The 26108-nt window shown below is 37.3% G+C and overlaps 3 protein-coding genes across 3 annotated transcripts; 2 read left to right on the top strand and 1 right to left on the bottom strand.

Moving 5' to 3' along the window:
- The first annotated feature begins 756 nt into the window (after positions 1 to 756).
- Positions 757 to 2918, top strand: LOC126367126 (uncharacterized). Its single transcript, XM_050010538.1, has 3 exons — positions 757 to 861; positions 1530 to 1626; positions 2785 to 2918. Exons 1-3 carry the CDS (start codon positions 777 to 779, stop codon positions 2909 to 2911), a joined length of 309 nt encoding a protein of 102 aa, XP_049866495.1. The 5' UTR covers positions 757 to 776; the 3' UTR covers positions 2912 to 2918.
- Positions 2919 to 3733: 815 nt separating this feature from the next.
- Positions 3734 to 7221, top strand: LOC126366973 (solute carrier family 2, facilitated glucose transporter member 8-like). The gene is made up of 5 exons (XM_050010317.1): positions 3734 to 3932; positions 4234 to 4392; positions 5006 to 5145; positions 5669 to 5897; positions 7091 to 7221. Exons 1-5 carry the CDS (start codon positions 3734 to 3736, stop codon positions 7219 to 7221), a joined length of 858 nt encoding a protein of 285 aa, XP_049866274.1.
- A 4448-nt stretch (positions 7222 to 11669) lies between these two features.
- On the bottom strand, positions 11670 to 25643 carry LOC126367057 (aminoacylase-1-like). The gene is made up of 9 exons (XM_050010449.1): positions 25421 to 25643; positions 22205 to 22374; positions 19545 to 19716; positions 18428 to 18577; positions 16727 to 16797; positions 15848 to 15964; positions 14935 to 15030; positions 13559 to 13689; positions 11670 to 13081 (listed from the first exon to the last, which is right to left on the bottom strand). Exons 1-9 carry the CDS (start codon positions 25503 to 25505, stop codon positions 12820 to 12822), a joined length of 1254 nt encoding a protein of 417 aa, XP_049866406.1. The 5' UTR covers positions 25506 to 25643; the 3' UTR covers positions 11670 to 12819.
- Between the last annotated feature and the right edge of the window lie 465 nt (positions 25644 to 26108).

The following is a 26108-nucleotide window of genomic DNA, read 5'->3' as shown; positions in this document are numbered from 1 at the left end:
GGTTGATGAGGTTGGTATTCCACCTCTCAATCCACATGATTAGAAGAAGAGTTTGCAACCAGGTCTTAAACACTAAAAATATAATATACGGAGAACTAAACTTTTTAGTCGCTTTCTTGGGTCTATATTAGAATCCATAATTGAAAATAGCGAAATTGATTATAAGCATTGAAATCTATAATATTAAAATGTAATAAATTGAAAAAGTATATCTTTAATATTAATAACTTAGGTAAATACGCATAAAGATCTAAAAGCATAAAATAAAGGTTTACGCACGCGGCGTGGTCGACGACTTCCCTCAATCAACGCTTATCGTTATCGACCCACTAGGGTCGATTAATTCTTTCGAATATTTTTCCTTTCAGACGACGCCCTGAGCCGAGGTTCGCGCCCAAATTGGCACCCTCAGGCCTGTTGTCTTAAACGTTGTACCGGGTGAGAGCCTTCAGCACTCCCCATTTGTCCGGCCAAGTAGTTAATGCCATCTGCGGCAAATCTACAATAATTCACGTCAAAAAAAAAAACTGTAGAAGCCAAAATCGGAACATTCCCAGGAACGGCAAATCACTAAATATAGAGCCTTGGATGGAACATAGGATACGTTACCTTGTTATAAGATGGTACTCAACTCCATGGTGTTATGGCGCGCCACAACGTTTCATTCATAAACCGAGTCTTGCCTATACGCGTAGAGAAATCGATATCACTTATCAGCTAAAACTTGTTTCGACCATTGTTCGTTTGATAGTGAACGTAGGGCCTTTAATAGAACTATGCATTTCACTCAAGCGCTGGTTTTAATTCTAACGTGGACCGCGGCTATATTTGCCAAATCTACCAAGAAAAGCATAGGAAAATGTAAGTTATTTTATTTTACATAACGTATTGTTCGATTTCTAAAATATCTATGGTAATATATAACATAAGTTAGTTAAATACATTTAAATAAAGAAATTTTACACGACTCTTTCCATTGGCAATACAAAAACAAATAAATATAGGTATTTGTTTGGTCGGACAAAAAAGCCTAAAATGCGTTACGAGCTCTCCCTGAACGTGTCCAAATACATAACTACACTAATTCACAGTGGTAATCTTTGATTATCATGAATATATAATCCAATCCTCTCACTAGTTTGGTTATTCGATCGAAATTGTGAAAAAACGGAAAATTAACTAAAAGTCATATATATATATATAAATAAAATACATTTATTGTCAGACCGAGTCCATAGAGAACTTAGTATGATTGACTAACATGCTAAATTACTAACAAACTGCGCGAGTAGGCTACAAAAATAAGTATATTTGTAATGTGGTATCCCTTTATAATAAACGTTTCATTCTTTTTTCATTGTTTTTGTTACCTTTTTATGTGTAACTACTAAGACTTTATGCATAAAATGCCTTTTATCCCTCCTCGCTCGGTGAAGCACCAAATTGGTGATAGTCGTGAGCTAATGTTAAGCTGTTGTTATCCCTTCTCATCGAGCATGAAATATAATCTTTATTTTGTGTTGGTTTAGCGTTGAATAACATCGGGGGAGGAGTGGAGCTCACAGGCATCAGTCGAGGGACACTGCTGAAGGTGCTGTCAGCGTTTGAAGAGGACATCAACGTTAGGTGATAAAGTCACATAAACTCTTTATTTTACACTTACCTTCCACCGACTGCAATTGGAATACCATTGTATTTAAGTTTATAAATTGTGTAATACAAACTGGATTTAAAAAAAGAAAAGAAAGGAAAACATGAAACAGTAGGACTAGGGCCCTGTGCTGGGAGGTTTCCTGGCCACGTCTTTCCCTCGGCGTTATAGATTCCGATGTGGTAGTTAGTAGTTTTACAGCTAGTTACATAATATGTAATTTAATTTTTGACGTTCAAAAAGCGCTGACTATATAAGCCAATTTTGAAAAACAATGTTTGAATTTTTGAATTTTTCAGGTAAATGGGCAATATACGTGGTACTTTGGGTAAATTTTCATGTGTGTGTAGAGCAGCGTTATCTGCATTACCTACACACATTGTTAAGTTTCGATGTAAGTAGGTATATTATCGATAGGTATATTATGAAATGACAATGAAACCCAATAAGTCTTAACATTATACAGGCAGTTAGTGACATCATAACGAATACTGTGGGGGATGATTCAGACTATGATTCTAAGTTAATATCAAGTGAAGTTCTCCGTCGCAAAATTGATGTATTTTTTTTTTACTTTTGCGATGGAAAATTTCACTTGATATTAACTCAGAATAGTGAACTGAATCATGCCCCTCAGTATTTGTTCCGAGACCATGATTGTGAATTGATATCAAGTGGATTTTCCTGTCGGAAAATTCATGAAAATTTTAGTGTTTTCTTAATTATTTTCTGTTCCAACTCAGAATCATGGCCTGAATCATCTCAAAGTTTTCGTTACGACGTCACTAACACCCTGTAAGTATATAGAAAAAATCTAACAGTCGTATTAAGATGGTAACTCAATTTTCCTCGACCCGACCTCAGTTGAGACGACAGTAAGAATGACCTCAAACTCAGCTCAAAATCTATATTCTCAGGCACTTAGATGGCGCATCCAATGAGGTTGAGTGGAGGCTTGACGTCATTATTTTCTCCAGTGAGTAAAGTCCTCCAGCTGAGGACATAATTGTCAACTTTAAATACTAAAATGCCCAGCTGTGGCCGAGTTGAGTGGAAGATGTTTCCAGTTACCATTCTAGAATACGAATGTTATAGTCTATGGATAAGACTCTCTTATCATTGTTTTTTTCCAGGTTGAAGTACCGTCCGGTGAAGCCGCTGTTCCAAGCTCAGTTCCTCAACATACGACACAGCAAGCCACACATATACCCCTTCCTGTGTGACCAGGGATGTCCGCGCCTAGGGTCACCAACAAAATAGAACATCAATAAACATTTTTTACCCTGGACATTCCACAGAAAATTTTATTCCTATTACGTGTTTTTTTGTAACACATACGTACCCGCACGCTGTACCCCTTACACCTTAGCTACTTTTTTTTTTTAATTTATTTATATCATTACAATATTACATAATTAGGTAAACCACTGATACCGTTAAACCACAATACGGTTTGTCTCGGTACCAGTCTCCTCAGTTCGTTCGTCTCACAAACATCAGTAAGTTTTATTATCTAAAGAAGTCAAACTAACCTCACATAAAGAATAACAAGTTGCTATGTTCATCGTAATGATCGTTCGACAAAAGAATGCTAGGATAGGTATCATTCAATGTTACGATAACGTCAACCCTTTCACTACCCTCTATAAATCCCTGAATTTTTATTTTATGTCATCCAGAGAAAAGAAAGAAAGAAAGAAACATTTATTACTTCCGGACACCACAGACAGACAGGTACATTACATTCAACACAGGACAGAAACCACACGGAAATCAATACACAGAAAAAAAATCCAAAACAAAAAGAAAAACAAACCAAAATTATCAAATTATAATAAAAGTAAGTAGTGTAGTAGTAGAGAAGGTAGAATTCATAAAATCTATGACATGGACCTCGTCTATGACTTCAGTTGTATGTTGTCATAATTTGACGTTTACTTTCGGCGTTGATGCCAAATTGCAACACATGTAAAACAAATATTTACAACTGGAATTTATATTTCCAGAATTTCTCGTGAACTATACGCGGAATGGAATAATAGCATGAAAACATGAGGAGGCCGTTGCTTTACATCCAGCCTTATGTCTGATGCTAAGTTGCAGCTAACAGAGCCAGGGATTTGGACAAAGACTTCTTGGATCCAGATAGGATACGGAATCTGGGTGAACCAGGTTCTAGTGACGGTGGGACTCGCCTTTGGATTCTCTGCCGTCGCACTGCCTCAATTGGACTCACCATACTCTAAAATACATTCTACAATTAGAAACAATGCTTGGATTGGTTAGTTCTTTAAAATACGTTTTGTTTTTGTTACAAACTAAGTAGTTGTTAGGGAGCAGGATCGACGCCAGCGATGGAATGGTTCATTTCGCGCGGGCGCAGCCTAGTTGTTGTTGAGGTGAGGTTTTATATGAACATTTGTATTTTAACTTGACAATCGCGCCGCGCGCCTTACTCATTATATCGAGGGCAAAGACCAATAACCGTACGAGTTCTATCCATATAGATAGCATTCGCTGCGTTTATTGGTCGAGATCCTCGATATAATTCGTGCAGCTATCTTAATCTATCAACTTTTCAGCCGGAGCATTGACTTTGATGCAACCGATCGGTTGCCTAATCTGCGGGTTCATGATGGATCGATTCGGTCGTCGGATGATGATGATCCTCTGCATGATACCCATGACCTTTGGCTGGCTTTACACTGGATTTGCTAGCACCGCCCACGATATAATCCTTGGTAACTCTTTGCGTTCTGATAATATTTTACAAATAATATTTGGGATGCTAGTCCCTTAGGATTGGAAAGTCAAATTGGCAGTCGTTTCAATAAAAAAACCGGACCTTTTTACAGACAAATTTACAGGTGCGAGTGATCTGATCATCCGACTCAAAACAAAAACCATACCAATTACCAGGTTAGATTAAAAATGACTAGTAAGTAAGTATTTACTTTAATAACTTACTTTTCGGACAATCAGATGATTCAGTATGTAATTTCCTAACCAAATATGGGCAGTGTCACAAGGCGATTTTCTAACAACGCCCCACATGTAATCGTATCTAAACATTCAGATTATGAGCCGAACACTGCAACCACTCTTGAGATATTACTCTAAACCTCTGTCCCACAAATTACTTATTCTTACCATGTGCTGCTTTACCGCATAAGTGCAGCGAGACAGACAATCTGCTCGCGCTTCCCCTTACTCCTTAGCGCCTGAGACTAAGGATAGCGTATTGCACATATCCTGTGACTAAAGTCAGACCTATAGGGGTGAGGTGAATCTCGGGATTCGAACATTTGGGAGTTACTGTTCTATACATAGTAGATGCCTCTGTTCTGTTTACAGGCAGAATAGTAACTGGTATCGGGTGCGGGATGGCGTCGGCTCCACCGCGGGCTTACGGCACTGAGATCTGCCTGCCCAGCATGCGAGGAGTCATCGGAGTCCTTCCTAGTCTTGCCATGGCAGCAGGAATCCTTATACAGGTCATAAACTCGAATTTACAGAAGCAAAGTACCTTCTGTGGTATCTTACCATGGTAATGAGTAGTGATTCCCATGTAGGGAATAAAACGCTTTTACTGTTTATCTTTTCGGACATGTTGTAAAAACTGACTCGAGGACTAGATCCTTTCTGTGGCACGGTTCATTATATGCTTTCTAGGACTTGGCTGCATGTTATTTTCCGATTATTTCCCACTTTGCCCACACAGTTAGGGATTACAGGCGTGAGATTATACATCGTGCTTGTTTTAAACAAAATGATGTCTCCGATTTATGGAACATTTCGACGCCTTATAGCAAAACCCATTAAAGCGTATTTTTGCTAAATCACCTTCTGATTTTCTTCAACCAAACACACACGTTAGTTTCATTTCGGGTAAAAATTTAGATTATAAATTTATTACTTGGATTGAAACTAGCATCTGTTGCGAGGTTTTGGTAACATCTGAACGTGATTTTGCACAAATGGGCTTACGATGACACTATTATTTTTATGCATTTTTAGGCCAGTCTAGGCACGTGGCTAGAGTGGGACAAACTATGTTACATTTGCGGGTGCTACTCCTTGCTTTTGATGGTTCTCAACTGGATGCTGCCCGAGACACCATACTATGTCCTCATGCACGGCACCATAGATAAAGCTAAGGCGTGTCTGAAGAGGTTTCGAGCGAAAGACTATAGAACTGACTACGAGGTAGCGGAGATGAAGGAGTTTAAGAGTGTTAACGGCATTCGTGGGTATAAAGACTTGTATACGTATATTGTAGATTTGTAGAAAAATACCGGTTCACCTGTCAGTAACTATAGGGCCTTTCGCCGTGAGCATGCGGGAGACGGCAGTTTGTAAATAACGGCATTGATTCATGTGTGATGTGATACAAATTCGAATGAACGGAGAAAAAAAAAGGGTTGCATGTTGCTCTGGTGACTTGGGGCAACGTACAGGCATATTTGTGTTTGTTCTACGAAATCATCATCATCTAACCTAACCTTTTATCGTTTTTATTTCACAGTCAATTGGGTAGTTTCCTAGGTCAAAGATAATTTATGAAATTCTGATTACTAAATAAAGACAGATCTGAAGGTGACAAAAAAGTTTTCTTTTTTTCTATTCAACTTGTTTATGAATTTTGATAAAGAAAAATGTAAGTGCGACATTTTATCACGTTTACTATGACGTCACAGGTTGTTTTTTCATACAAATTCTATAGTAATTTCGTGTTTTGACGTTTACTAAAAAGTAACTGATTTGACTAGTTGGAAACTACCCTATTCTTAGACTTCCTTATAAGACACGACGTTCGCCTCCTCTTTTCTTCTTTCATTTTATCATCGTATGTATAATTTCAGCCTCTCTCCAAAGGAATCATTTGTGTTACTATTTAAGCCGGCTGCCTGCAAACCATTCACCATAGTAATGATATACAGTATGATGGGCCAACTGGCAGGAGTAACAATCATGATATTTTATGATGTTGAAATATTACAGGTAAAAGGTACTATTGCAAATTGTTTTAATTTAGACAGACACAAAACACGCCTGTATTTTATATAGGGTGGCTACAGCCACAAGGCACCAGTATACAGGGTGTTAGTGACATAGTAACGAATGCTGAAGGGGATGATTCGAACATTTGCTAGATTATTTATACTTAACAGGCCAAATATCGTTATAACTTGGGTACCTAAATTAAAATTAAGGGAGTCAAGCTGAGTTAATAAATATACTTAATACTGTGTGATTATTATTTTTGCGCTTAAAACCGAACCTGTCAAATCTTCAGGTTAGGTAAGCGGATCCTGTGAAAAACGGGGGGATAAGAGATCCTTAGGGAGATGATGACGTTTAAAAAATAAATAATTTTAGATAACTCTAGAATTATGAGGTAAGAAATACCAAAATAATCTTTAATTTCACATCCTTCAGGCTTCCAAATCGTCTGTAAACCCCTACATTGGCAATGTATTGCTCGCTGCAACCAGATTTTGTTCCGCTATCCTAGTGTCAATTGTTATATACAAATTACGGAGAAGAACTCTAGCTCTGGTTTCTGGTGAGTGTACAAATTGATCCGCTTCTTTGTTGCCACTTTAACAAGCAGTGGCAGCCCTAGCAAAATATTTAGGTCGTGCGACACCTCACAGTCGCGCCCCTCAAAAGACAGTTTTTTCGATTAGTTTACCGCTACCGAAATATACCTAATTTAATCTTTTAAAAATTTCGTTTACGGCCACCCATTTTATTATGAGTTTTATGTGTCCACTAAGAGGTTTAATTCACAGGGCAGGTGTGCCCAATACTGTAGATCCAGGGTTGCCAGGGTTGTCTTGGTTGATTTTGCCTCACTTTGAGGTCGCATGTTCGAATCCAGCACAGGCCTAAACCAATGATTGTCGAATTTGTTTTCAAATTCATGTTTGGGTCATAAATGATTATCACGTGCTCAGCGGTGAAGGAAAAACATAGTGATGAAACCCACATTCCCGTATACCTTTTCGGAGGTATGTGACCTAACCTGTAATGGGCTGGTTTTCCCTTCGCGGGTTGAAAGGTCAGACATGCTTCTGTAACAACAGGTTAGGTAAGCGGACCCTGTGAAAAACGGGATAATGCTAGGGAGATGACTGCGTATAGAAGGAACACCCTCCGTCCTGCACCAGTACGAAGTTGAAGCCAGAGTGTGCGCGTCTGTCTCATTCTCTTTTCTCGGTAAAAACGAGATTTTTGTACGGTATATCCGGTCTCTGCTATGGGTTTCCTCATGATACTTTCCTTCGCATTTTATGCATGTGATATTATAGTTTTTTTTTTATATATTAATTCGTTTGTTTTCAGCCTTCGGCATAGGTTTAGTATGCCTTATAATCGGCATCTATATCACAGCACACAATGGAACATCGGTGGCTCCACAAATTTTGTACATGTTCTATATTTTGGCCGGAACCTTGGGCTACTACACTCTGCCATTTTTGATGCTTTTTGAAATGATTCCGTTACAAGTTAGTGATATTACTTACTTGAGTTTCAAATCATATTAAGAACGAATCGAATCATAATATTGATTGTCGTTTATTTTATTATTAAGTCAATGTGGGAAACACCTTCATAGGGGGAAGTCCGTTCACTCGCAAATACAAATACTCACTTTCCTTTATTTAATCCATATAGGAAGTTATTATCTACCAGGCAACTACCAGGGGCCTGTTTAATAAAACTTACAATTGTAAATTACAACGACAATTTGGTTTTTATTACGTAGCTAATATGAAACTGCAAAATATTCGTGATCACACACTCCGCAATGTACATCAAATTGTCATTGTAATTTACAATTGTAAGTTTTATTAAACAGGCCCCAGGGGATTTGGAAAAAAAAGTTATTTCTTACTTTTTATTAGACAAATTTAATGCTGGTTGGTTGGCGTGTTGGTGTTTGGTTAGGACATTACAGGCTGATCACCTGATTGTCCGAAAGTAAGATGATCCGTGCTTCGGAAGGCACGTTAAGCCTTTGGTCCCAGTTACTAGTTACTGATGTAAGTAAGTAGTCGTTACATGAGCCATGTCAGGGGCCTTTGGAGGCTCAGTAATAGCTTAGCCTAACGTTCCAACTCACACGATAAAAAGAAGAATGTTGGTTTTCTTTTTAAATTGCTTGTTTTCATACTTAGATTAAAGGAAATTCGTCCAGCTAAGTGGTTAATGTTATCTGAGAAACGGAAGGGAATGTAATGTTTTCAGATTCGCGGTCTATTGGGAGGGATCAGCGCTTCTTTGGCGAGCCTGATGGTGTGGGCATCCACCACATCCTTCCCATTCGTACGAAGAGCTTTAGGTTTTCCAGCGACAATAGTACTTATGGGGATATCCTCCTTGTTAGGCTAGTATTTATAATATACAGGGTGTTAGTGACACCGTAACGAAAATTTTGAGGGATGATTCAGACCATGATTCTGAGATCCACACTCCACCACCACCACTTCACAACCACCACTCCACTACACTCCACTTCACCACCACTCCGCACTCCACTTCCACTCCCACTCCACGCCACTCACCACTCCACTTCCACACTCCACTTCCACACTCCACTTCACCACTCGATACCACTCCACCCCACTTGATATCAACTCAGAATCATGGTCTGAACCACCCCGCTCAGTATTCGTTACGGTGTCACTAACACCCATATCTACATAGCTATCTGTAGATATGTACTTGTATGCAGTGTTAGTGAAATCGTAATGAATACTGAGAGGGATGATTCAGTTGATTATTCTGAGTTAATATTAAGTGGAATTTTCCATCGCAAGAGTATAGAATCAATAATAATAATAAAAAAAAAAAAAAAACAAAAAATGAATTATGCGTCGGAAAAATCCACTTGATATTAACTTAGAATCATGATCTGAATCACCCCCCTCGGTATTCGTTACGATGTCACTAACACCCTGTATGTATAACTTATGAGTGGAAAAACCGAAAGTGGCATGTCAAGATCGTAGTGAATGGAATTCCGTAGTCTCTGCCTACCTCAATGGGAAATAAGCGTGATCTTACGTGTATACAGGGTGTTAGTGACATCGCAACGAAAACTTTGAGGGGTGGTTCAGGCCATGATTCTGAGTTGATATCAAGTAGAAATTTCCGTCGCAAAAGTATGGATTGGAAAATAATTAAAAAGAAAACAAAAAATTTCATGAATTTTTTGACACGAAATTCCACTTGATATCAACTCAGAATCATGGTCTGAACCATCCCCCTCAGTATTCGTTACGGTGTCACTAACACCCATACCTACTTATATGGCTACCGTATGTACTTGTACGGGGTGTAAGTGTCATCGTAACGAATACTGAGAGGGATGATTCATCTGATTATTCTGAGTTAATATCAAGTGGAATTTTCCATCGCAAAAGTATAGAATTGAAAATAATTTTAAAAAATTAAAAAAAAAACATGAATTTTGCGACGGAAAATTCCACTTGATTTTAACTCAGAATCATGGTCTGAATCAACCCCCTCAGTATTCGTTACGATGTCACTAACACCCAGTATATGTATAACTTCACATAACATTGCACCACGCCTGTATCCCCCAAAGAGGTGACGGAATTTACGTGATTTTTTATTGGAGAGAGTTAACGAGATGGAGAGTGACGTAGGCTATTTTTTGTCTCTTTCCAACCGCCTACTTCCTCGAAATGTAGGATGGAAATTCGCATGGAGCATTCCGCAATTTTCAAGATAGAAAGCTAAAAATTAGTATGTGGACTATTTATGACTAACAAAACAATCGTGCATGAATTTTTTTGGTAATCTATTCCCAACCTCTTTAAAGAGGGGGTGAATTTTGTAAGGAACTCTTCGCAGTTTTAGGAGGCAGGTAGGAAGCTAAAAATTGGTACATAAGGAAAGGGAAACCGTCCTCAATATTTAATATTCTTTAACCCCCCGAATTTGGCGCGAGCGAAGCTGCAGGAAAAGGTAGTTAGTTTGATTCACAAGAATATTTGCCGTAATGTTATATTAAAATGCACTATGTGTAATTGCAGGATGGCTTTATCTGTTCTTATTTCTGCCAGAAACGAAGGGGTTGTCTCTTCCGGAGATAGAAGAATACTTCAACAAGAAGAGGCGGAAGCTGCATCGAAGTAGCTCACATAGTAGACACAGGTTAACAATTGATTTATAGTATAAATAAGTATGTTAGGGCCTTATTTTGAGTCAATGAGGAACTTTCCACGCTACGTTCCCTAAAAGTAATATAGATGGCGCCGTAACAAATACTCAGGGGGGTGATTCAGACCATGGTTCTGAGTTGATATTATTTTCAGTTCCATACTTTTGCGACGGGAAATTCCACTTGATACCAACTCAGAATCTTGGTCTGCTTGGTATATACTTCTATTTTTAACAATAGCGTTTCACGCGAACGAAGTCGCGAGTAACAGCTAGTGTAATATAATTGCAGGCTAACAATCGCGTCAATCAGCCAAGTGTCAATATCACATGCTGATGATCCAACCGACGCGAGCGATAAGAGATCTCAATATGCAGAAATGGTACGACACAAATCATCCGTCACCTTTTTAATAGATAAACATAAAAAACACACCTTCGATTCAAGTGATGATTCAAGAGACAGCAGCCTTAAATCAGACAAAGATAAACCAGAGAACCAAGACGATGGGAAATCAGTAGATAATACGAAACACGACGCAAAGGACACAAAAGACGATATTAGCACAAGTGGATTAAAACCAGATCAGAAAGAAATTGACGGTAATAAACAAGACGATGTAAAAGAAAGTGATAAAAAATCTGATGAAGAAAAACCAGATGACACAAAATCAAAAGATGACAACGAAATAGAACCGGATAAACCGTATAAGCCGGATAAAGGTGGATAATGCATTTAAAATGACATAATTATTACCAGTTATATTCAATCTCCAAAGATTCTATCAATAGCAGGTAGAAGTAACAGTATACAAAGTTATAAATACTTTAAAATAATTTATTTACTACAATAAGTTTGTATGTGTTATAAATACATTTGATATACAAATAACAAATATGAGAAATTAATGATTTAGACTTTTTATTGGAACAAATATAATTTGTAAGTAAAACAAAGACCACAAGCATAGAATAAGGAACAATAATTCTACGTATAGAACATTTCGGATCCACGATACCCCTGACTATAACCCTGGTGGTATCGTGGGTCTTTTAAAATTAAACGATACCCCTGTTCGAAATGACCGTAGTGTTGTAGTGTTGCGGTGTGGAACGCGGAAATGCATTTATCTGTACTTATGTAAATGACTAATGTACTTACATATAAACTCTTTAGTGACAGCGCTCTTTTTTAAATAAATCATTATTAATTGTTTAAAAAACTCTCCGCTCCCCACCAGCGGCTGTACCTCACCCCCTTACTTCTTGTTTTAGTCTTCAATCGTATGGACAGACATCACACACAAGTTGTACGATATCGTCAATATATAATGTCTGTGTAAAATGAGGTATTTTATATGAAGTGTCCGCGGTGTGACTAAGGTTTGTAGTCCGGGGCATAGAGTAAACAATAATACTACGCGTAGAAGGGACACTTTCTGCCCCGCATTGACTTGTGCAACATTACTTTTTAAGATGAAATTGAAGCATTTCATCTGTGGTCTGTTTACACCCAGGTAACGTATGCTTTTAAAATTTATCATTGATACCATAATTATTCCACCTGCACCTTCCCACCATCGGACGACGTGACGCGGGGATGGATTCTATCCATATGTAGTCGATTCCTCCTCTTAGAACCGTTACATTCGCTTCCTCATTTATTTATGGGAATAGAATAGAATATAATTTTTTTTTAATTCTTTTTTATTTTTTTTTGTTTTTTTTTTTGAACTGCTAAAGAATGGAATTCTCTTTCTGTGTCATTGTAATTTGAGGATTTTCAAGGCATGAATGAATAGGCACTATTTGAGTTTGTGTGCTCCACCTTAGACCACGTCGCTGCTTAAAACCAGGCTGGATCGCGATCAAAGCACTCAAAGCTTTTAATTAAAATAAAAAAATATATGTTGAAGCTTTCGGTTACAACGACTGCTACTTGAAAGCAACCAATTCAAGTAATTTCTGAGGATTTACAACTTTGCCGACTCTCTCATTGGTGAGTCACCTTTATGGTTTGTATGTCTTATACCCACGTTAGCCACAGCTAGGACAATCTTCTCCATAACGTCAATGCCTCTCTTATACTCCTCAATATTGAGTCTTTCATCGTGATTGTGGATTAACAGAGGGGTGTTCCGAATAGGTGTTATGTTTATAGCCGGAATACCTTGCAGTCTTACGAAACGCGCGTCGGTTGCGCCTGGGCAAATACTGGATTTCATTGTTATGCCCCTGGAAATAAAAAAAAAACAGAAAGGAATAAAAATCTGGTAACTTGACAATTATATCCTATTCTAATTTCTATTATAAGAGAAATGAATCATTTAACAAATAAATTTATAAAGTGATAACATAACATAGACTAAATCCCAATCGCAAGATGACCTGAATACCCATGTCTATAATAGTCGAGCCAACTGTGTTAATGAAGACTCATTGAAGTGCTGTTAATAATATTCATTTCAGTTAATAAATCATTGGAGAAATACGATCTACTCTGAACTCGCGTGCGTGTATGAAACGATTGATGAAAGCGCAGGAAGCAAGAGAAGTGTGTCAGGATCGAAGGAAATGGAAATCCATAGCCGTCAGTTTATGTATGTTATATATGTATGAAGTGATGAGAAATAATTTATTCATTAGTAGGGCGTAAGTAAATCGTGTGTTTTGTGTGTGTGTGTAATTATGTATGTAGGTGTAAATACTTACAAGTCCTTTACAGTGTCAGCAAGAGCAGTGTAGAAGGGGTTACCTTCTATTTGTGAGTTTGGCACTTGAGGGTTTTTAACGAAATACTCGTAAGTTACACCTTTTCCAGCTTCTTTGCACCACGTGTCTATCTGGAAATGATAAACACAATAAGGGACTTTCCAGAAAAATAATATAAATGGCGCTGTCGTGGTTTAACACGTTGACAGTCCCCATACAAAATGTTTTGACTTCCTTGTAAGTTCCGAATATTACTTCAAGCATTGCTAAGTTACACGGGATCCAAGTGGAGTACCCGCCCTTAGTGCGTTGGTCGTTCCTTAGTGACCCATATATGGGTCACGGACGTATGGAGCCAGTCATGACCCGTATACGGGTCACTGGACTGTCAACGTGTTAACGTGATAGTCACCTATTTTCTCATTTCTTGGGTATAATTATTCAAAAATACAAAGTAATAGCAGAAGCATATATAACAATAATTGTCACTTGATATTTGGATCACATTATGTATAGAATTATGTTGCTACTTATTCTTATTTGTTTTGATCAGAATAATAATGGGTGGAAGATGTAATTGTGCCTGCGTAATAACAAGGGTCAACATTTATACCCAAAAACAAAGAGAAAGATGCATATGTCTGTTATCCATGAAATTACAAAACGAAGGAAATCCCACATGAAGTCCCACATTGCAAGTTTCAAAAATATTTTAATATACTTAGGTATAAACTAGTACATCCATTTCACGCATGATGGACCATCTATGAGTCTAAATTTGGAAAATAGACCCAGCAATCAAAACAAAACAGAATCAGAACACCATGTTTTTGGTAGTTTCAATATCAAAGAAACATAACGACGACTATTTCCATCCTTTTCTAGCCTACAAACCTACAATAAGTCACGTCAAAAAAAATCTTGTATGCTTTTGACTATAACAAAAGCCGTGGTAGCACAGATATTAAAACGCTTGCCTCTCATTTAGAGATCTCAGGTTCGAATCCAGCACAGGCCTAACCCAATGTTTGTCGAAATTGTTTCGAATTCATTTTTGAGTTATAAATCACGTGAGGAAACCCATATTCCCGAGAAATGCATTTTCAGAGGTATGTGACCTAACCTGTATTGGGCTGGTTTTCCCTTCGCAGGTTGGAAGGTCAGACAGGCAGTCGCTTCTGTAAAAAACCGGACCTGTCAAATCTTCAGGTTAGGTAGGGAGATGATGACGATTTTGACAATAACGACTATTATCTCTCTTGGTGACGTCGATTATATTTTGCGTGCTTCTAACACATTCAAATGTACTGTTAAGTACATAAACATCCACTACTTACCATTTCTTCTTCTAACTGTTAAGTACATCCACTACTTACCATTTCTTCGAATTTGTCGTGATCCACGTGAGGTGCAATTCGAATATCGAAGGATGCCGATAGACTTTTGGGTAATACGTTTATTTGAACACCACCCTGCAAAAAAATCGTACATCGAAATCGTAAAGCAAGAAACCAAGTGGCAGAAATCAGAAATCAGAATCATTTATTCAACGTAATTATCATGGATAAACTTGTTGAAGGTCAATGTAACATATTTGAATTTACGTCATTTCGCAAGGCTGAAGAGAAGAAATGACAGGAAACTGCAACAGCAATACATCTTTTAAAAACTAATGAGGGTATACATTACAAGTTATTTAATAACTAGAGGAACACATTCAATATTAAACATTTTTATCATTTAGGTAGTCATTAATCTTATATAAGATGCGGTTTGCGTATTTGCCACAGACAAAACGAGGAAACATTTGAAGATAAAAAGTAATTTAGGCAAAGGAAGTATTTGTAGTAAGCGGTTTGTTTCTAAGATTTGATTACACCTTGAGGAAATTTGTGTTATCCTGCGTGTTACATTTTTTTTGTTTGTTTGGGCTAGGCATCTTTTTTTGCAACCTAAGAGGGCCAAATCATTACAGGTCGTATGCCCTCAGCATTCTCTCGTGCGATTTTTTTCGCTTACGAAGCTTCTCTGAGTGGTTATTTGAACATCGGTGGATATATCAAAATATCCTACAATATTTTGTCTTTATGTTTTTGCAAATATCCAGTTAGAATTTATGTATGTCGCCAACTTACTTGAGTTCTAACTGGATATTTCCAAAAAGACAAAAGATTCTGGAATGCAAACAAATGTCAAATAGCAATAAGTATTGCTTTTTTAGATGAATTGCTACGATGTGGCCTTTTTAACCCCCCTGGTGTACGGGGAAACACCTCTATATGTGCTCACCTCTAATTGAGTCAGGTTAATAGTTGTGATTTCGCCGAATCCCCTTATAGTTCGGCTTTTTATTTGCTTCGTCTGCTCAGCCCGATACGACATAAACTTGTCTATTATGTACGCTATCTGAAAAGTATAGAAAAGCCTGGGCATTAAATTAATGACTATTTATATATATAAAAATATAAAAAACGAAGAATTAAAAAATATTTAAGTATATTAGAATTTTAAATAACAATTATGAGCATGTAAATGGGGTACAAAACTGCCTATTTTTCCCACCAGGTGTCGCTACTGTTGCTATAACTGCAATAGTGTCATAATTTATTCCCTAAAGATCGGAAAAAAGAAAACTTAGAAAAACTTATTTCCAATTAGCTGCTTCTCTTTTTCGTAATATCCTTCAGACTTGATACACTCCACGTTCCTCGATATTTTATAGCAATTTATCACGAATTTTAGCTGGACAGTGGCCCCGATTAATGTATGTATGAGTACATGTCACTACTAGAGCCTCCTTCCTGCTGACAAACTGTTTAAACAGTTTTGCAGGGCATTGATATATTGTATAATTAGTATTAAGATTTAATAAATTAATAACTTTATTGCTATTCCACAATGTAAGTAAGTACAGGGGGATTAAAATGGCCACATCGAAGCAATTCATCTAAGAAAGCAATTTTGCTATTTGACATTTGTTTGCATTGCGCACTTACTTTTATAAGCGCAAATGTCAAATTGCAATATTGCTTTCTTAGATAAATTGAAAATGATGTGGCCATTTTATAAAATAAGAATCTTTATGGACCTTAGAAGGCACAGCAAAAGTAGGAGAAAGGGAGTAAGGAGTTAGTCAAAGTATTCTGAACAAACCATGATGATACTTACTTTTTCTCCCGCAGTACCTGATGACAGGAAGGAACCGTGGCCAGGGTCACCAACGCAGGTCACTTTTATTTCTATTAACAAGAAAAGAACGTAGCCTTACTTATAGTGAAAACTCTTAAGCGCCTTTTTGAAAAATCCAATTCCGATGTGATTTTGTTTAACAAAATCTCGATTTTATTCAATTAATTTCATACCAGCGGGCTTAGCATCGTAAGCACGCGACTCTTGCTCGCCGCGAGAGAGATCATCTGTCTCTTTCTGTGCAGTACTGTGAGAGAGTGACGGGTGACGTATGTCGAGGCGAGAAAGAGTCGCGCGCTTACGGTGTTAAGGCCGCAGGGTTGGTGAACTCGGTCTTCGAACCACATATAAAAGAAGATCATGTTGGCAATATCATTCCTATCCCGACTCTTTTCAACATTCAAACCTCATACATACACATAAGATCACGCCTATTTCCCGTTGAGGTAGGCAGAAACCACGGAATACAAATTACTACGTTCTTGACATACCACTTTTGCTTCATCCACTCTCATCAAAGACTTCATGCTCGCTGGTTCTTTAAAACATCCTGGATCTGATCGCGGTATGTACACCTAGGCCTTTCTTTTCCAACCCTACTTACCACTAACACCCGTATCAAAAACCCCGAATAAGCAAACTAGATAACTGTAAATAATTCGTTACAAAATGCTATGCTACTCGTATCTGATCCGTGTGTTAACGTGTTAAAACCTAGTTAAATATTTCTAAACGTAATTCTCGTCATAAAGATAATTATTTTGTTCAACTAGTTTAACACTACACATGCAACGCTACACAATGATTGTTATCATTATTTACAAACAGTAAGGCTGGTTGTTTTGAAACAACATGGCTGACTAACAAGTGAAATCTTATCTGAAATTAAATACTGAATATGAAGGTTGTCTTTTTTGAAGATTCACGCACTTTATACATCATCATCTCCCTAGCATTATCCCGTTTTTCACGGGGTCCGCTTACCTAATTTAACAGGTCCAGTTTTTTACAGAAGCGACTGCCTGTCTGACCTTCAAACCCGCGAAGGGAAATCCAGCCCAATACAGTTTAGCTCACATACCGCGAAAATGCATTTCTCGGAAATGTGGTTTCCTCACGATGTTTTCCTTCATCGCTGAGCACGTAATAATCATTTGTAATCCAAACATGAATTCGAAAACAAATTCCACAATAATTGGCTTAAGCCTGTACTGCATTCGAACCTGCTACCTCAAAGTGAGAGAAATGTAATAGATGCCACCACTGAACACGATTCTTACGATACAGTCCTCGCCTGGTGTAAGAGACATTGATATTTTCTTAAAAAAACGTTTAACAGTATAACATTATAAACAGAACTAAAAAAAATTTAATAGATTCTAATTATGTAAAGTTTTTGTATATTTTATAAACATAATTGTTTATTGTCATAGAAAAAGATCGACACAACATTGGGTACTCAACTAGGACACACAAATGCTACAAAAGTATAACCTGAACTAGGAGACCTGTATCTCAGGAAACAGTTTTTCTGAATATATTATTATTATTATTAACAAGCAAGAAAGAAAGAAAAAATAAGAAGAATGCAAATTGTTATCTGTTGACATATGGCTTTGAATTTGGGCGTAATATACTATAGCAACTATTACTATACATATATAGGTATGTTATACTTACGTCTAGAAGTCCTCTCGCCGTGAAACGCGAAGAACTCATCAGGCTTGTGATGAGGCCCGCTCTCGTCCAACTCGAAGCCGATATTCAATCGTTTAAACTCCTCAGACGCTGCAAAAAGCTTCATGCCTTCTTGACTGCCTATCTCCTCATCTGAAACGACGTATACTCCGTTGATTATCTTCTTCTGATCCTGTTATCTCTGTATCAGTCAAAATTCAAATTAAACATTCAAAAATATCTTTATTTAGCAGGCAACATACTTAGTTACACTTTCTTTACATAACGGACGTCTCATCCGCCTAAAACTATTGCAGCTTCCCACAACCTGTACAGCCGGGGAAAAGAAGCTGCAAGAAAAACTTCGGCACAGGACCCATGACGTTCTTTAAAAAAAAATTACAATATTGTTACTTATACAGTTTAGGAATTTGGCTGCATAATATCAATTCCCAAACAGTTAATACCATGCATTTATAATAATAATCACTATCCTAACCTAACCTAACCTTTTATGCAAAGTTTATTTTTAATGACTGTCTTAAAACTATTTAAAGGTACATCAAACGTCAAGGTAAGATGAACTAAGTAAGTACTGTTAGATAGAAAATAATCGATCGGCCTAATCTTCACTGATACATCACCATGCTAATGAAGGTAACAACACTAGTTTACGTACTTTGACAGATCTAATTATTGCCGCGCATTGAAGCTATTGTAAAATGATATTTTTGTTGACAAATAATCATTAATTGTACTGAAATGGGGGGGGTTGTTAAAAAGGCCACATCGCAGTAATTCATCTAAAAAAGCAATATTGCAATTTGACAGACAAGTTTATGTCGTATCGAAATCCCAACTATTAGCTGACTCAATTAGAGGTGAGCATATGAAGGGGTGATTTCTCCAGGGGGGTTAAAAAGGCCACATCGTACCAATTCATCTAAAAAAAAAAACAATATTGCAATTTGACATTTGCGCAGATAAAAGTAAGTGCACAATGCACACAAATGTCAAATAGCAATATTGTTTTTTTTATGAATTGCTGCGATGTGGTCTTTTAACCCAAGATTGTTTTGTTTAAGAGTATCCACAGCTCACCGAGCTTTCTGTCACTTACCGGGTACATAACTGATATGGACAGTCCTCTTTATCTTCGCCCCGGCTTGCTTCAGTCTCCGCACAGCCTCAAGGTGGATCATACCCACAGACTTCATGTCCTGAGTGCCTCGGGCGTATATCCACCCGTCCTCCGTGACGTGAGCTGCGAACGGTGGATACGTCCAGTGCTCCTGAAAACATTATAAGTCGCTTATTTTCTAAACTATCTGATTGATCCGTCTGAAAAGTCCTTACCAAACAAAGGACAGTCTCACAAAGTGGTTTCGACAATGTCCCCATCGGGAATCGAACCCAGACCTCCAGATCGTGAGCCTAACGCTCTAACCACTAGACCACGGAGGCTGTTGCCGGGCTGTTGCGGAGCCGTTGGTCCCGGCTATTAGCCGTAAAAACACCTCCACCAGCCCGTATTGGAGCAGCGTGGTGGAGTCCGGTTGATTGAGGGGAGGCCTGTGCCCAGCAGTGGGACGTATATAGGCTGTTTATGTACATGTATGATTGATCCACGTCAGCGCAACGTGCATACAGTCACTCTGGACGGGGCTATGACTTACATCTTCGTGTCACGAGATCGAATCCCGGCTCGAATTCTAAACTGAATTCAACTCTATGAGCTTGAATTGATATCATGTAATTCTCAGGATTTGTGCCCTTACTGGTATAGACTTACCCCCTAGTGCATGACACTTAAAAACATAGCTCGTGAGGAGTGAGTGTTTACACTGTACTCCTCTGCCTACCCCTTAGAGGATACAGGCGTGATGCTATGTTTATGTTATGTATGTTTATCAATCCATCGAGCGCTGCCCATTTGTCCGGCCAAGTAAAAATAAGCCCGATGCGTCAGGGATAAGGGCTTGGGCATCGGGTGTAGGTATAAAATGTATGGGGAAGTCGTGGCCCAGTCACAATGAGGAATAATATAATATATCTCTCCTAGTCGATTTCGGCTACAGCGACTACTTCTTCTCATGGTAAGGTAGGAATAATACTACGTATAGAACGGCAACTCTCCGCTCCCCACCAGCGGCTGAGCTAGGTTTACCTCACCCCTCTTCGAATAGAATAGAATAGAATAGAAATAGTTTATTATAAAAGGGCGCCTCACACAAAAAAAAAGACAATAACATCATATTATGATCAAATTTCCACTAAACAATTACAAAAAAAGCAAGACGGATGTTTGTCGAAATTATCATAAGGTGGTGGTGGCTCCGGTCTTACTTTAATCTTCAATCATAATATGAGCGTCAAGACGTTACACACAGATGCACGTGTACGATAACGTCAATGTGTAGTGTCTGTGTGAAAAGAGGTTTTTTTTATGAAGTGTCCGGGTTGTGCTATTACACAGCCATATCCCGATGCTCGAACCCACGACCTTAACACATCGAGCCAATGGACAGGACTCTTAAATAATTGTCGGATTAATTTAAACAATTTTTCTTTAGTTCTAACTATTTATTTTGTCGTCATAGGGAAAAGTTGTTATAGCTACCAAAGTAGGAAAGATAGTTCAGTTACATTTCTATTTTTAGATCGGGAATACTAAATAATTATAATAGTTATTTTCCTAATAAGTTTCCCCTTATTAGTAAAAGAGGATAACGAAGAGAATTAGAGTCAATGTGGGGAAGACCGTCTGGGCTAAAATACCATCATCATCATCAGCCCATTAACGTCCCCACTGCTGGGGCACGGGCCTTCCTTATGAATGGATAGGGAGATCGGGCCTTAAATCATCACGCGGGCCCAGTGCGGATTGATTGATGCGGGTTAAAATACCGCCTAGTGGTAATAACGTTTTCTGTAGGGTTACTGGCCAATGTAATTAAGAGTGTTCTTTAAATTTCTCCCTATACTTGACGCGTGTTAAGTACATAAATTTGATGCCTGTCGATTACGCGTCCCTTTTCGACGGACAAGAAAATGACAGGTATAACTTAAAATAAAATTAGATAATGTGTACTGGAATCGGCACTAACGAGTTAAGGAAAAATAAACAGTAGAAAATAATCTACCACAAAAATAAAATAGTAGGTACTTGACTTAACCATCATCATAGTTGTGATTCAGCTTTTACCACACGCGTGATTGTTATAAGGGAAATTACTAAACGTCGCAGAAAGCGGGGTTGCTAAGAATGTCACATTAATACCTGTCCATTAATATGGTTTCAATTTACTAACCTAACCTAACCTAACCCTAGCTTCGTCTCTGTCTTGCACTCGTCATAAGTCAAGGACGGCATTATTTTTAGGACTGGTTGATTGATTGCGTGGTGGAGTATGCTCCATACCCCCTCCAGTTGATTGAGGGGAGGCCTGTGCCCAGCAGTGGGACGTATTTAGGCTGTTGATGATGATGATGATGATTGATTGAAGGTAGACCCAGAAATCATCCCGCATGAAGGTGTTGGACGGCGCAGTATATGTATAACATAGATAACATGCTGGCAATGAGACCACCTGGGAACCATACCATTTAGAATTAAAAAAAAAATCCCAAATCGGTCAAGGCGTCTTCGAGTAAGTAATCGGGAAATATACATAAAAAAAATAAAAAAGAGAGATCCCGACGAACTGAGAACCCCTCCTTTTTGAAGTCGGTTAAAAACAGGATTAAATAAAGATTGAGTAGATATACTACAGGACATACCTCGTGTACTGGCACCACATCCATGTGAGAGTTGAGCAGTATGCTGGGCAGATCTGGCTCCAGACCCTGCCATGTTATGACCACCACCGGCTTCCTTGGGGCAAACTCATACACCACCACCGGAAGACCCAACTCCTCAGCCTGCTTACGAAGGAACTTCACACAGTCGTCTGTAATTGGAAACAAAAAATTGGAAGGGTTTTTTTTCTGTCTAAAACTGACGTGTTTCATATATTTTATGCCTGTCAATTAGCCGCCCCTTTCTTTTTCGGCGGATAAGAAAATGACAGGTATAACTTAAAATAAAATTAGATGGTGTGTACAGTCACGAGCAATATAATGTTCCCACTTTAGAACTTTGTCGCACTAACATATTTGACATTTAGTGAGACTTACAGTTCAATTTGTCAAATAAGTTAATGTGACATGGTACCAAAGTGTTAACATATTAATGCTCGTGACCGTACTGGAATCAGCACTTTAAAGAATAATGGCATAAGAGAGTCTTTGAGTATCAACGAGAGTTTGAAGCGCGTCTTTGATTGGTACGCAAATGACTTAAATGGGGGAGTTGTTATGTTATAATGTTTAGATTACGAATAGTACCTACGTCGACGCTTCGATAAAGATAATAATTGGGTCAGACCCAATGCCCTCTGATTCCAAATAAGTTATAAAATGTCTATAGACACTTATATAGGGTGTTAGTGACATCGTACCGAATACTGAGGGAAGACAATAATTCTGAGTTAATATCAAGTGTTTTTTGTGTTTTTTTTTTTTTCAATTAAGTATATAAGTTTGCGATGGATTATTCCATTTGATATTAACTCGGAATGATGAACTGAATCATCCTCCTCAGTATTCGTTTGGGTGTAACTGACACCCCGTACAAGTACATACAGATAGCCATAAGTACATATGGGTGTTAGTGACACTGTAACGAATACTTGTATTTAAGTCTATAAATTATGTAATACAAACTGGATTTAAAAAAGAAAAAAAAAGAAAGGAAAACATGAAACAGTAGGACTAGGGCCCTGTGCTGGGAGGTTTTCTGGCCACGTCTTTCCCTCAGCGTTACAGATTCCGATGTGGTAGTAGTTTTACAGCTAGTTACATAATATGTAATTTAATTTTTTGACGTTCAAAAAGCGCTAACTTTGTAAGCCAATTTTGAAAAATAAATATTATTGAATTTTTTTGATTTTTTTTTTTACTGAGGGGGATGATTCAGACCATGATGCTAAGTTCATATCAAGTGGATTTTCCTGTCGGAAAATTCATGAAAATTTTAGTGCACACTAAAATGATAATGAACTTAGAATCATAGTCTGAATCATTTCCCTCAGTATTCGTTACGATGTCACTAACATCCTGTATGTTAGGTAAGTGTCTTTGGATCCCATACTTTATTCTCATTGTGATTTCAAAATTTTGTTTGTACCGTTAATTCAATAATTGTAGGCAAATATATTTGTTTGTACAAGAATAACAACAATTATTACGGGACCAAAAGGCAATACTTTTATCTCACGATAAATCCTTCCAATAATTCAACTTATTATCTATGAAGACAGGTATCTGATTATTGGAGATAAGATAACTTTCGTAATATGTATTGATCTACAACCCACTCCTTTTGTTATGCACAAATTGTTAATTTGATAAACAGCATAATAAATAAATAATAGCAGGATAATAAATTACGAAAGCAGTATATACGATATACGTATATACGATGTTAGTGTCATCGTAACGAAAACTTTAAGGGATGATTCAGACCATGCTTCTGAGTTGATATCAGGTGGAATTTTCTGTCGCAGAAGTATTGAACTGAAAATAATTAAAAAAAAATAACACTAAAATTTTCATTTTTTGGGGTTGCCTCATAACTTTATGTTGCTTAAAATAAGAAATATTTAATAATTTTTTCATGAATTTTCCGACAAAAAATTCCACTTGAAATCAATTGAATCATCCCTCTCGGTATTCGTTACGGTGTCATTCATACCCTGTATAAAGCCAAGGTTGGTGGTAGGGCTGGTAGAAGAAGACCTAGAAGGACGTACAATCAAAGAGCAAAAGTTCAGTCACTGAGCCCAGCGGATTATTTGTAAACAGTAGTGAAATTATGAACCATTAGTTGTCGTAATTATAAAATTTATGTTTTTGTAGGTGTTTTTGGTCTATTACAGAAACAACATGTAACCAGGAGCCCTTAAGTGCAACCAGTTAATTTATTACATTGCAAGAAACTGATTGGACTTTTGCACCTTATCGTACATTGACCAAATTGGAGATGTCCTTAGAAAAGGTTTAGTACGATCTACTCTGAACCGGCGTGCGTGTATGTGCAAGAGAAGTGTGTCAGGATCGAAGCAAATGGAATTCCATGGCCTGCCCTGGTGGGAAATAGGCGTGAGTTTATGTATGTATGTATGTGTTAAAACTACTAAGTCGATCTTGATAAAACTTAAAATAAAACGAATAAATAAACGAATTCCATTTGCTTCGATCCTGCCATACTAGTAGTTTTAAAGTTATAAAAAAATATTATTACAATTTAAAAATAAATGGTTTCGCTGATGTCTTTTGTATGAACGAAAACCTTATCAATGTTAATAGACAATAACAGGAAGCCGTTACAGGTTATTTAATAGCAAATAACATGGTATTGCAATAATTCCTTTTTTTATTGGATAAGTACAATTCAACTTAGGGAATATTGCAAATTATATCAAAATCGGTTTAGTAGTTTTTATGTTCTTATCTTATCTGGCCTAAAGTGTCCCACTAATGGGCAAAGGCCTCCCTCTATTTCTAGTTTTTATGTTATTTTCAAATAACATTCAAAATGAAAACGCAAAGCTGAAATTATTAGAAATGATTTTGATCTACGTATTAACCAACCATGTATATATTTTTTTAACTTTTTAATGCCTGCTAAAAAGTGTAGACAAAAAAGATTTAAAATTAATAAAAGCATTTATTTCAGTCTAAGGACCGTAATATGTTAGTTACAAATTACTTAAAAACTAATGTTAGTGTGTCATTGGCATACAACAAAAAATTCGAACAAAAAAAAATAAAAAAAAATGAAATTTTAATTTCGAACTTACTGTTTTCTCATTGTGTCAATTGTGGAAATCAGAATGGTGGAAATAAATAAATAATGCCGGAACAATAAAAAATAAAAACAGATGAAACACGAACCATAATCAATATCGGGATGCACACTCGGTATCTTCAAGTACTCTCTAAATCTTTGTACCTCATCGTCGTTTTCCCATTTACTCATATTGAACAACAAATAGGCACTGCAAGACTGCGAGAGACAACCGCCACAGTAAGACTAAACGATTACTTGCATTTGAACATCAAATTAAACACACAATTTGTCATCAAATATAGGTATCATAAATTGTAATTCCATGACAACGAATAACATGCTTACTTACAATTTGATTTAAAATGTATTTTACCTTGTTTTATTTAGGGCATGTTCTAATTACTAGAGAACATAGTGATTATTATACTGCGTAAAACGAAACAGTTAATTTGTTACATTTAGTAAAAGTTCCCAAAAGATCCGTCTAATAGTTACGCTACTCATAATTCTTGGGGGATTTATTTTTATCTGATAAACGATTCCTTATCATCGTTAGGTAAGTACCTACATACTCTTTGTAACTTTCTATTTATTATCTTCAATAGCAAAAAGTGTGGTAACTTGGAGTTGTATTTCTCTCGTCACTCCCCCCACCCCACTTTTAAATTATCCGTGTAAGTAGATACTTTAAAAAAATGTAATATAGGTAAGTACGTTCTAGTTCTAGGCACAATTCCCTTCTGTAAAACAGAGGGATGGTCATCCTTTCCTTCCGCGTGGTTTTCCATGCTA

This window comes from Pectinophora gossypiella, chromosome 5, assembly GCF_024362695.1.
Source record: "Pectinophora gossypiella chromosome 5, ilPecGoss1.1, whole genome shotgun sequence".
NCBI lineage: Eukaryota > Metazoa > Arthropoda > Insecta > Lepidoptera > Gelechiidae > Pectinophora > Pectinophora gossypiella.
This window is presented reverse-complemented; position numbering and strand designations above follow the sequence as displayed.